Consider the following 13,765-nt stretch of genomic DNA (forward strand, 5'->3'; position numbering starts at 1 on the left):
ATTTAGACATATTAAGAGGTAGTACACTATACTGCCCTATCAAGCAAAAGAGTAGTAACTGCTCAGAGTGAAACTGAATAAAAAAAATTTGTCCAGACAAATTAACTGTAAGCTGATCAGAGATGTGGTTGTCTTACTATGAGTTATTTTTTTATTTATATTGACCGTGACCTTTGACCCTAGACGGCAGTTACTGCCTTCTTGCTTGATACACCCACTGTATACATTTCCATGAGGATTTTTTAAAACAAACTTGTGTTCATATATTTATATGTGACTGTCAGTGTCATAGTTTGATACTTGTATCAGCAAAGAACAGTAAAAAATACCAAGGTAAACCGTAGACACTGCAGCACAGAGCTCAGTGAAACCAAGGTTTTCCTTGTGTAACGAGTGCGCTGGGAGTCGGGAAGCAAGTTCAGGGAGTGAATAATTTAATAAATGAACAAAACATAATACAAAACAAGAAACACAAACGATGCACAGACAAGAAACAGAAATAATGATGACTGGGTAAGAAACCAAAGAGAGTGACATAGGGCAGGTAATCAAGGAGGTGATGGAGTCCAGGTGAATGTCATTATGCGCAGATGCGCGTAACGCTGGTGACAGGTGTGCGCCATAATGAGCAGCCTGGTGACCTAGACGCCGGAGGGAGCACACGTGACAGTACCCCCTCCCCGACGAGCGTCTCCGGCTGCAGGACGCCGACCAAGATGACCATCCCGGGGATCAGGAGCTGAGCGGTCACCTCTGCAAAGGCGCGGGAACCTGTCGATCCAGCTGAGGCACGGGAGCATGGCGACCTAGACCGCCGAGAGAGTATAAGTGACAGCACCCCCTCCTCGGCGCGGCTGGCCCCAGCCGCAGGACGCCAACCACAGGGTCAATCGCGGGGATCAGGAACGGACCAGACGCCTCCGCTGAGGTGCAGAAACCTGATGAACCGGCTGAGGCATGAGAGCCTATTAAGCCCGCTGAGGCATGAGAGCCTATCGAGCCCGCTGAGGCTTATGAGCCTATCGATCCCATTGAGGTATGGAAACACGTCAAACCTACCGAGGCAGGGGAACCCGTCAAACCTACCAAGGCATGGGAATCCAACAAACCGGCTAAGGCTTTCCAGGTAGCTCCGGTTCTGACACCTGGACCCGACAGCACCGCCAAAACAAAAACACTCCCTGATGCTTCACTTTGGTGAGGCGTCATTCTGTAACGATATGTGCTGAGAGTCGGGAAGCAAGTTCAGGGAGTGAGTGTTTTAATAAATGATTGAAACATAATTCAAAACAAGAAACACGAACAACACACAGACAGGAAAATGAAACAGAAACAATGACGCCTGGGGAAGGAACATAAGGGAGTGACATACAGTTGAAGTCGGAAGTTTACATACACCTTAGCCAAATACATTTAAACTCAGTTGTTAACAATTCCTGACATTTAATCCTAGTAAAAATCCCCTGTCCTAGGTCAATTAGGATCACCACTTTATTTTAATAATGTGAAATGTCAGAATAGTAGAGAGAATGATTTATTTCAGCTTTTATTTCTTTCATCACATTCTCAGCGGGTCAGAAGTTTACATACACTCAATTAGTATTTGGTAGCATTGCCTTTAAATTGTTTAACTTGGGTCAAACATTTTGGGTAGCCTTCCACAAGCTTCCCACAATAAGTTGGGTGAATTTTGGCCCATTCCCCCTGACAGAGCTGGTGTAACTGAGTCAGGTTTGTAGGCCTCCTTGCTCACATACGCTTTTTCAGTCCTGCCCACACATTTTCTATAGGATTGAGGTCAGGGCTTTGTGATGGCCACTCCAATACCTTGACTTGGTTGTCCTTACGCTATTTTGCCACAACTTTGGAAGTATGCTTGGCGTCATTGTCCATTTATAAAACCCATTTGCGAACTAGCTTTAACTTCCTGACTGATGTCTTGAGATGTTGCTTCAATATATCCACATAATTTTCCTACCTCATGATGCCATTTTGTGAAGTGCACCAGTCCCTCCTGCAGCAAAGCACCCCCACAACATGATACGGCCACCCCCGTGCTTCAAGGTTGGGATGGTGTTCTTCGGCTTGCAAGCCACCCCCTTTTTCCTCCAAACATAACAATGGTCATTATGGCCAAACAGTTATATTTTTGTTTCATCAGACCAGAGAACATTTCTCCAAAAAGTACGATCTTTGCCCCTATGTGCAGTTGCAAACCGTAGACTGGCTTTTTTATGCCGGTTTTGGAGCAGTGGCTTTTTCCTTGCTGAGCGGCCTTTCAGGTTATGTCGATATAGGACTCGCTTTACTGTGGATATAGATACTTCTGTACCTGTTTCCTCTAGCATCTTCACAAGGTCCTTTGCTGTTGTTCTGTGATTGATTTGCACTTTTTGCAGCAAAGTACATTCATCTCTAGGAGACAGAACGCGTCTCCTTCCTGAGTGGTATGACGGCTGCGGGGTCCTATGGTGTTTATACTTACGTACTATTGTTTGTACAGAAGAACGTGGTACCTTCAGGCGTTTGGAAATTGCTCCCAAGGATGAACCAGACTTGTGGAGGTCTACCATTTTTCTTCTGTGGTCTTGGCTGATTTCTTTTGATTTTCCCATGATGTCAAGCAAAGAGGAACTGAGTTTGAAGGTAGTCCTTGAAATAGATCCACAGGTACACCTCCAATTGACTCAAATTATGTCAATTAGCCTATCAGAAGCTTCTAAAGCCATGACATAATTTTCTGGAATTTTCCAAGCTCTTTAAAGGCACAGTCAACTTAGTGTATGTAAACTTCTGACCCACTGGAATTGTGATACATTGAATTATAAGTGAAATAATCTGTCTGTAAACAATTGTTGGAAAAATTACTTGTGTCATGCACAAAGTAGATGTCCTAACCGACTTGCCAAAACTATAGTTTGTTAACAAAAAATTAGTGGAGTGGTTGAAAAACGAGTTTTAACAACTCCATCTTAGGTGTATGTAAACTTCTGACTTCAACTGTATATAGGGCAGGTAGTCAAGGAGGTGATGGAGTCCAGGTGAGTGTCATAATGTGCTGATGCGCATAACGATGGTGACAGGTGTGCCCATAACCAGCAGCTTGGTGACCCAGAGGCCGGAGAGGGAGCATACGTGACTCCTTGTTTTCACTGTAACTTTTTGCAGTTACTGCAAACATGAACCCCCATTTTCTCCATAACACAACACAATGGAGGCAGAATATTTGTCCACATGAGAAAGCATGTATTTAATGTATACATTTTTTAAATATTCAGCGAGCAGTACTCTGTATAATTTAAAGGGCATTGGTTGAATTTATGCTGCTGCAAGAACACATTGTAGGCACACAGTTCAATTCAGCATTCAGCTTTTACCCCTACTACTTAGCAGCAGAATGTGTGCTTTGTGTGTGGGGTCTATATTTGGAGACAGTGTAATTAACTTAACATTGCATTAAAATCAGGACTTTTTAATAATGAATTGCCTATTAAAATGCCTACACTCTTAAGGGAGGGGAGTCTGTTTACAGTTGGGTGAGCTGTGTTGTTTAGATGTTTGCACAAAACAGCTTATTAAAAAAGCTGTGATCACCGCTCAGCAACAAACCAAAACACATGACATTGATGGGGAGGGATGCACCTTGTGGAAAGTAACATAAGGACAAAGCCAAGGACAGGGTACTGTATCTCATCCTCAGGCTGGGTACCTGTCTACCTGATGTTTACCTGATGTTTACGGGAAAGGGATATAGGGATGAACAGAGCTTTGTGTAATTTGAGCTTTGAGAAATCTCTTTTCACTGAAAAATAAACAATTGATCACAAAAAAAACAATGTCACAACTTTACCTTGACAACATGTTGGCTACAGCAGAAACGGAGATGACTTCATGAATGTAACATTGTTGACCCTTTACTTTCTCCTCTCAGTGATCTGCAACTTCCGGAGCTCAGTATGTCAGGCCCTGGTTCTGGAGATAGGAGAGACTGTGCAGATCCTGGAGAAGACTGAAGGTAAGAGCTGCTGAGTAACCCTTTATAGAGAATACTAGTGAGTAACATTGTAAAGTTTAACCACTTTACCTTAATCTAAAAACAGCACTTCAAGTTCAAAGTGTGTGTATGTGTATTAAGGGTAATAGTCATAGTCCTTGTTCAGCTGGTTGATATGCATCTTTAATCTGTCTTTAGGCTGGTACAGAGGGTTTTCCACCAAGAAGCCTTCCATCAAGGTAAACATATCAATCAATCAATCATATTCTCTTCATTTTGCAGAGGGGTCCTTTTAGACCAGGTAGCAATCAGACATCGTTTGTTTGAAGCTATTTATTTACAGCAACGTGCTTCCTAATGAAAACCTCCATACCAGCACAACAAGCTAAGAAAAGTAAGCATGTTTGGGTGCAGCAATTAGTATGTGTTGTTAGGTGCAATCAAGGATATTTTGTCTCTCTTTCCTCTATGCAGCAAATAATACAATACACATTTAGATTTCTGGAGGCGTTGTATTGGACGAGTAGTGGTTAACGTACAATAAGAGTTACACAATTTATTTTCTCAGTTCACCACCTTACAGAGCCACCCACATATACTATTAATTTACTACAGAGCAAGGGCTCGATTTTTGTCTGGTGTTAGACGGTGCCAGTGTCAAATGCAGGTTAGTTTGCAATTTTGTCATGTAAAAACTGTCGCACGGACATTTTCCAGCCCTAACGCCAGGTTCGGCAATTTACCTGTCTTACAGTATATCAGTTCCTGAAAAACGGATATACTGTTCCTATATAGTGTATCCTTAAAAACATGATCAAAAGTGCTAATGTCAGGCAGCGCTGATGTGGATATTTAAGACCAACCAAAAGCTGGTTTTAGCGGTAACGCAGTTGGTTATGGCATGAATTTGGACAGCGGAAACACAGCCTATCCAACCGTGACGCACACTGCACATGTGCGAGTAGTGCTTTTGGTGCCTGTATACTTCTTACTTAGAAACCCATTTCGTTTGATTTTATTAAAAAGCAAGCATAGCCTCCTCTCTTCTCAATGAAGGCTTTTTTTGTCTGCCCAATGCAATCGCGAAGTAGTCAAGACTGTCGATAAAGGAAGGGGTTGGCTCCTGAGACAGCTTGGAAATACATCTTAATCCCCAAAGCTTTATTAAAATATCAAATTTGAGAGGTGTAAAACAGTGAGCTGACGTTCCCTTTTTATCTATGTATTGTAGGCAGGCCAACATTATTTTTGCCATGCAGGTCCCGTTTTGGACGTGCGTAAAACCCGCTCCATGATGTAGGCTACGTGTCTATGCCCATCATGAAACAAAAGATGAGAACCTCGGTGAATACCGGTGAACCTCAGTATTTAGAAGTTATCTGTAACCTGTCAAAATAGCTTGTTTTCTGTTTCATATGTTCAAAACCCAAGCCCTCCCTTAGACCTACTATAACAAAGGCTGGTTCATCAGCAACGCGTGTCTTTTAGATCCTGGCGATTCTATGATATCATGAGATTTTACATACATTTCTTCTTGTTGTTGTCAATAAAAAACGCAGCTTGTTTTTCGTTTAATTTTATTACAACCAAACTTATTAGAATGATTCACCTTCCTGATTTTATGGTGACAATGTCCGTGAATCGCTTGCAATGCAACTCTCGGAGATGTGTGAATGCGATCTGATGTGTAAAATGGTTCCGATTATGTTCAGAAAACAGGCCTATTTGTGAGCAGTATAACGGGGAGTGGACGGGTATAACGGGGATTGGATCTTTGTCCAGCTACTGTGAAACGTTTGGATGTGTGTAAAACCCTCCATAGTCTGCGTTGTTTTAATGTTATATGCCCAAGGGGAGAAATGATGGTGCCTGTGAGTGAGACATAGCCTATTTAAAACAAGTTGTTGTTTTGTTTAGAATTTTATTCGAATTATTCATTATTTTTAGGCCTCATCAATAATTCATGTAATTTTGCTTATTGACAATGTTTGGCTGGTCCATGCTCAGCAATAATGCAATTTACAATAGGTCTAGGTGCCTCATAAGGATCCGGAGAAGGCGAGTGGGAAAGCTGCCGTTATCGTCAATATCACTCGGCAACGTACAATCATTGGACAATAAATTAGACGAGGTACGATCACGAATATCCTACCAACAGGACATCAAAAACTGTAACATCTTATGTTTCATGGAATCGTGGCTGAATGATGACATGAATATTAAGCGAGCAGGATATATGCTGCACCGGCTAGATAGATCAGCACACAGACGTGCATATTTGTAAACAACAGCTGGTGCACGGAATCTGAGGAAGTCTCTAGATTTTGCTCCCCTGAAGTAGAGTATCTTATGATAAACTGTAGACCACACTATTTGCCAAGAGTGATTTCATCTATACTTTTTGTGGCTGTTTACTTATCACCACAGGCAGACGCTGGCACTAAGACCGCACTCAGTCAGCTGTATGAGGAAATAAGCAAACAGGAAACTGCTCACCCAGAGGCGGCGTTCCTAGTGGCCGGGGACTGTAATGCAGGGAAACTAAAATCAGTTTGACCTATTTTCTATCAACATGTTAAATGCGCAAGCAGAGGGAAAACAATTCTAGATCACCTGTGCTCCACACACAGAGATGTGTGCAAAGCTCTCCCGTGCCCTCCATTTGGTAAATCTGACCACAATTCTCTACTACTGATTCCTGCTTACAAGCTAAAATTAAGGCAGGAAGCACTAATGACTCAGTCTATAAAAAAGTGGTCAGATGAAGCAGATGCTAAACTACAGGACTGTTTTGCTAGCACAGACTGGAACATGTTCTGGGATTCTTCCGATGGCATTGAGGAGTACACCACATCAGTCACTGGCTTTATCAATAAGTGCATCGAGGACGTCGTCCCCACAGTGACTGTACGTACATACCCCAAACAGAAGCCATGAATTACAGGCAACATTCGCACTGAGCTAAAGGGTAGAGCTGCAGCTTTCAAGGAGCGGGACTCTAACCCGGCAGCATAAGAAATCCTGCTATGCCCTCAGACGAACCATCAAACAGGCAAAGCGCCAATACAGGGCTAAGATTGAATCGTACTACACCGGCTCCGACGCTCGTCTTATGAGGCAGGGCTTGCAAACTATTACAGACTACAAAGGGAAGCACAGCCACGAGCTGCCCAGTGACACGAGCCTACCAGAAGAGCTAAATCACTTATATTCTCACTTCGAGGCAAGCAACACTGAGGCATGCATGAGAGCATCAGCTGTTCCGGATTACTGTGTGATCACGCTCTCTGTAGCCGACGTGAGTAAGACCTTTTAAACAGGTCAACATTCACAAGGCCGTTCGGCCAGACAGAATACCAGGACGTGTGCTCCGGGCATGTGCTGACCAACTGGCAGGTGTCTTCACTGACATTTTCAACATGTCCCTGATTGAGACTGTAATATCAACATGTTTCAAGCAGACCACCATAGTCCCTGTGCACCAGAACACTAAGACAACCAGCCTAAATGACTACAGACCTGTCGCACTTACGTCCGTAGCCATGAAGTGCTTTGAAAGGCGCTGGTAATGGCTCACATCAACACCATTATCCAAGAAACCCTAGACCCGCTCCAATTTGCATACCACCCAAACAGATCCACAGTTGACGCAATCTCTATTGCACTCCACACTGCCCTTTCCCACCTGGACAAAAGGAACACCTACGAGAGAATGCTATTAATTGACTACAGCTCAGCATTCAACACAATAGTGCCCTCAAAGCTCATCACTAAGCTAAGGACCCTGGGACTCAACACCTCCCTCTGCAACTGGATCCTGGACTTCCTGACGGGCCAACCCCAGGTGGTGAGGGTAGGTAGCAACACATCTGCCACACTGATCCGAAACACGGGGGGTCCCTCGGGGCATGCTCAGTCCCCTCCTGTACTCCCTGTTCACCCATGACTGCGTGGCCAGGTACAACTCCAACACCATCATTAAGTTTGCAGACGACACAACAGTGGTAGGCCTGATCACCGACAACAACGAGACAGCCATAGGGAGAAGGTCAGAGACCTGGCCGGGTGGTGCCAGAATAACAACCTATCCCTCAACGTAACCAAGACTAAGGAGATGATTGTGGACAACAGGAAAAGGAGCACCGAGCACGCCCCCATTCTCATCGACAGACCTGTAGTGGAGCAGGTTGAGAGCCTCAAGTTCTTTGGTGTCCACATCACCAACAACCTAGAATGGTCCAAACACACCAAGACAGTCATAAAGAGGGCATGACAAAGCATATTCCCCCTCAGGAAACTAAAAAGATTTGGCATGGATCCTCAGATCCACAAAAGATTCTACATCTGCAACATCGAGAGCATCCTGACTGGTTGCATCACTGCCTGGTACGGCAACTGCTCGGCCTCCGACCACAAGGCACTACAGAGGCTAGTGCGTTCGGCCCAGTACATCACTGGGGCTAAGCTGCCTGCCATCCAGGACCTCTACACCAGGCGGTGTCAGAGGAAGGCCCTAAAAATTGTCGAAGACCCCACCCACCCCAGTCATGGACTGTTCTCTCTACTACCGCATGGCAAGTGGTACCGGAGCGCCAAGTCTAGGACCAAAAGGCTTCTCAACAGATTTTACCCCCAAGCCATAAGACTCATGAACAGGTAATCAAATGGCTACCCGGACAATTTGCATTGCCTCCCCCCCCCCAACCCCTCTTTACACCGCTGCTACTCTGTTTACCATATATGCATAGTCACTTTAACTATACATTCATGTACATACTACCTCAATTAGCCCGACTAACCGGTGGCCCCGCACATTGGCTACTCGGACTATCTGCATTGTGTCCCACCACCCGACAACCCCTCTTTTACGCTACTGTACCTTAATATGGTTCCCAATCAGAGACAATGACAAACACCTTCCTCTGATTGAGAACCACATCAGGCCAATTGACAATCCCCACATAGAAACACAAAACATAGAATGCCCACCCAGCTCACGTCCTGACCAACACTAAAACAAGGTAAACACACAAGAACTATGGTCAGAACGTGACATGTTTACCATATATGCATAGTCACTTTAACCATACCTACATGTACAGTTGAAGTCAGAAGTTTGCATACACCTTAGCCAAATACATTTAAAATCAGTTTTCACAATTCCTGACATTTAATCCTAGTAAAAATTCCCTGTCTTAGGTCAGTTAGGATCACCACTTTATTTTAAGAATGTAAAATGTCAGAATAATAGTAGAGAGAATGATTTATTTCAGCTTTTATTTGTTTCATCACATTCCCAGTGGGTCAGAAGTTTACATACACTCAATTAGTATTTGGTAGCATTGCCTTTAAATTGTTTAACTTGGGTCAAATGTTTTGGGTAGCCTCTCACAAGCTTCCCACAATAAGTTGGGTGAATTTTGGCCCATTCCTCCTAACAGAGCTGGTGTAACTGAGTCAGGTTTGTAGGCCTCCTTGCTCGCACAAGCTTTTTCAGTTCTGCCCACAAATTGTCTATCGGATTGAGGTCAGGTGTAACGATCGACCTGTGCTTCATGGTTGGGATGGTGTTCTTCGGCTTGCAAGCCACCCCCTTTTTCCTTCAAACATAACGATGGTCATTATTGCCAAACAGTTATATTTTTGTTTCATCAGACCAGAGAACATTTCTCCAAAAAGTACGATCTTTGCCCCCATGTGCAGTTGCAAACCGTAGTCTGGCTTTTATATGGCGGTTTTGGAGCAGTGCCTTCTTCCTTGCTGAGCAGCCTTTCAGGTTATGTCGATATAGGACTAGTTTTACTGTGGATATAGATACTTTTGTACCTGTTTCCTCTAGCATCTTCACAAGGTCCTTTGCTGATGTTCTGGGATTGATTTGCACTTTTCGCACGAAAGTACGTTAATCTCTGGGAGACAGAACGTATTTCCTTCCTGAGCGGTATGACGGCTGCGTGATCCCATGGTGTTTATATTTGCGTACTATTGTTTGTACACATGAACGTGGTACCTTCAGGTGTTTGGAAATTGCTACCAAGGAAGTACCAGACCCTTTTTTTTCTGATGTCTTGGCTGATTTCTTTTGATTTTCCCATGATGTCAAGCAAAGAGGAACTGAGTTTGAAGGTAGGCCTTGAAATACATCCACAGGTACACCTTCAATTGACTCAAATTATGTCAATTAGCCTAATCAGAAGCTTCTGAAGCTATGACATCATTTTCTGGCATTTTCCAAGCTGTTTAAAGGCACAGTCAACTTAGTGTATGTACATTTCTGACCCACTGGAATTGTGATACAGTGAAATAATCTGTCTGTAAACAATTGTTGGATAAATTACTTGTGTCATGCACAATGTAAATGTCCTAACCGACTTGCCAAAACTATAGTCTGTTAGCAAGAAATTTGTGGAGTGGTTGAAAAATAAGTTTTAATGACTCCAACTCCAAAGTGTATGTAAACTTCCGACTTCAACTGTACATACTACCTCAATCAGCCCGACTAACCGGTGCCGATAAATAGCCTCGCTACTGTTATAGCCTCGCTACTATATATAGCCTCGCTACTGTTATAGCCTCGCTACTATATATAGCCTCGCTACTGTTATAGCCTCGCTACTATATATAGCCTCGCTACTGTTATTGCCTTGCTACTATATATAGCCTCGCTACTGTTATAGCCTCGCTACTGTTATAGCCTCGCTACTATATATAGCCTCGCTACTGTTATAGCCTCGCTACTATAAATAGCCTCGCTACTGTTATAGCCTCGCTACTATATATAGCCTCGCTACTGTTATAGCCTCGCTACTATATATAGCCTCGCTTCTGTTATTATTCACTGTCTTTTTACTGTTGTTTTTTATTTCTTTAGTTATCTATTGTTCACCAAATACCTATTTTTTACTTAAAAATTGTACTGTTGGTTAGGGCTTGTAAGTAAGCATTTCACTGTACGGTGCATGTGACAAATTAACTTTGATTTAATTTAGCCCCTGTATCAGTGTGAATGCCATGTGATTCCTTAGAACAAATGGGTTCAAGTTAACATATTTAGCAAAGATAGGTCTACATTTTGTTATTTTCGTTTCTGTAAGCCATTTAAGAAACTATAAACTAACATCTGAAATGGAGTTAATTCCAAGGCAATACATTAAAAAGTACCATAAAATACACAACTTGAAGCAACCACATATTTCGCCATGGAGGACGTTCAGATTGGCCAGCGAGGAGCCAAGCCTCGACACACCCACAACCCAGCCCTTTTGCGCCAACGCCATCAAGTGCGCGGGTAATTTCTGACAAAACTATTTCTGACACACCCCGCTACCGCCTGCACTTAGATTTACCATTACATTAGGTTTTGTTAAAATACAGCCACACGTGTTTTACCGCTCATACAAAGAGGCCTATATTGTGGCATCAAGTGTACTTTTCACCATTCATCTCTCTTCCAATGAGATGAGTTATAGGGTTGTTAAATTCCTGGAATTTAAATTTCCTGGTTTTCCCCGAAATCCCAGTTGGATGGTTCCCTGAATCGGGATGGAATATGCATGAAATCCGGAGTCCTCTAACCAAGATTTCTGGATAACCAGGGAATTTATTGAAAATTCCAAGAATTTTGCCACCCTACATGAGTGTAGGAGGAGAGTATGTTGGAGCATCTAAGATTAAAGTCTGCAGCAGTTTGTGTTTAGCTGTGAGATGAGTTAGAGGGGAGGAGGACGTGGTCTGAACCAGCAAGTATCTCCTGCCATCCCATCCAGAGAGCTGCTGTTCTGACATGCAGCTCCATGTAAATTGGCACACTTCTCCTCCAGATTGAGCTCGATTAACACAAGGCCTAGATAGGTACAGTAAAAAGAAAATACCCTTACAGCTGCTAAAATGATCCTATATTTTAATAGCAATGTTTTGATTGCTAAGTGTCTCTTTGTCAGGCTGACCACATTACTTTCGAAATCAAAGAGCATTCAAACATTGTGCAAGTATTCATCTTATTTTTTCTATGGTATCATTACATTTTACATTAACATTTTAGTCATTTAGCACAGTAGTTCCCAACCGGGGGTGCAAGGACCCCTGGGTGTACTTCGCCTATCCACAGGAGGTACAGTACTTAAGAAGACTCTTGAGACCATAGACCTACTGGTAAAATGCACAGGAGGGGGTACTTCAGGAGTACGCCAGTCAGAGCAAAATTCAGTTTGTGCTACAGTAACCAAAAAATGCTGGGATCCACTGATTTAGTAGACACTCTTATCCAGAGTGACTTACTGTTAGTGCATTCAACTTAAGATAGCTAGGTGAGACAACCACATATCACAGTTGTAGTAATACATGTTTTCCTCAAAGAAGTCAGCAAAGTCAGTGCTAGTAGGAAAAGTCAAGTGCAAGTTTATTTGTTATTTTTTGGGGATAGGGATAAGACTGAGATTTCTTATTTAAGATACTCGTTGAAGAGGTAGGGTTTCAGACATTTTCAGAAGATGGGTAGGGACTTTACTCCCCTAGCATCAGGGGGAAGCTGTTTCCACCAATGGAGTGCCGGGACAGAGAAGAGCTTTGACTGGGCTGAGTGGGAGCTGACCTCTGGTTGGGGTGGGACAGCCAAGAGACCAAAGGTGGTACTATACCTGCCTGCAGCTGTGGAAGTTTATTGGATGTGTGTACCTTGCGTACACTATGTTTGAACTAAATATGTACAGTACCTCCAAGCAATGCACCACCTTGGTTGCTGCCAATGATCAATATTCTGCACTGCAGTAAATTATTATTAAATATTACTGACACATCCTCTTCCGATCCAAACGATTGTTTAGTAAACCATGTCTATTACCGTACCCGTTCCTCCGGCTTCATATTCCAACTCAAAATGTCTGACATCTGATACCAGTCACTCAGTCAGTATCTTAATAAGCTGGGAAACCAGTGATGCCTTAGCCTGGCCCCGGTCCCCGATCTGTATGTGGTTTACTCGTCTACAATGTCATGACAGTGCTGGACAGAGGGATAAAGCACTAACCTACAGATCTGGGACCAGGCTACAGATACCTCTTTTGTCTCATCATTCTTTGAAACCGACCTGAAGTCAAAGGTCAGTAAGATTTAGAGTTATGTCAGAAAACATACTGTTCCAGAAAGACACACAAAAACTTCTCACAATCCTGGCAGATCTCTCAAGGTCTTATGTGATGCTAATGCCCGTCCTGCTTTCACTACTTTCATGAGCTATTTACAGTTCCCCACCAACATGCCTCCATTTTGTTATGTACTCTTCCTCCCACGCTCCCTCGCTCATACTCTCCCTGAGCTGCCACAATCAGCTGTGCTCACTGTGGCCAATTTATCACATCTGTCAGATTATAGCAAAAAGAGGAACTGCACGGGGGGCAGTTTGCACTGTTCTGTCGTCCCCAGCTCAGCTACAATTGGGCTGGCACTTCTGCATATGCAGCTTGTGTGTGTGTCTGGGTTTGTGTGTGTGCATGCGTGCTAGTGTATGTGTGTATGTCAGAGAGAGTTAGAGCAGTATTAAAATAGCCACAATCTAAGAGTAGCTTGTTGCTACAGTAGTCTGTCTCTGTCAACACAGCTCTATTCCTCTAACAACTGCTCCACATTACAGTTGACCAAAGCATAACAAGTACAACATAGGACACACATGCAACATGTGGGACATACTATTTACATGCATGTATAACACAGGACTATGGTCTTCAGTTGCAGGACCTTGCTACTCTCTTTTTAACACTTCTGCCCTATCCATCC

At 43.3% G+C, this 13,765-nt stretch overlaps 1 protein-coding gene across 3 annotated transcripts in view; it reads left to right on the top strand.

Annotated features, from left to right (window-relative positions):
- The window catches only part of LOC129861085 (dedicator of cytokinesis protein 3-like), an 80,470-nt gene that overhangs the window by 20,163 nt on the left and 46,542 nt on the right, over window positions 1-13,765 (top strand). For all 3 annotated transcript variants that reach the window (XM_055932189.1, XM_055932190.1, XM_055932191.1), the window contains exons 2-3: window positions 3,932-4,015; window positions 4,193-4,233. In XM_055932189.1, coding sequence (XP_055788164.1) covers window positions 3,932-4,015; window positions 4,193-4,233 — 125 coding nt within the window. The remainder of the gene's footprint in view (window positions 1-3,931; window positions 4,016-4,192; window positions 4,234-13,765) is intronic.

Source organism: Salvelinus fontinalis, chromosome 8 (genome assembly GCF_029448725.1).
Source record: "Salvelinus fontinalis isolate EN_2023a chromosome 8, ASM2944872v1, whole genome shotgun sequence".
Taxonomy (NCBI): domain Eukaryota; kingdom Metazoa; phylum Chordata; class Actinopteri; order Salmoniformes; family Salmonidae; genus Salvelinus; species Salvelinus fontinalis.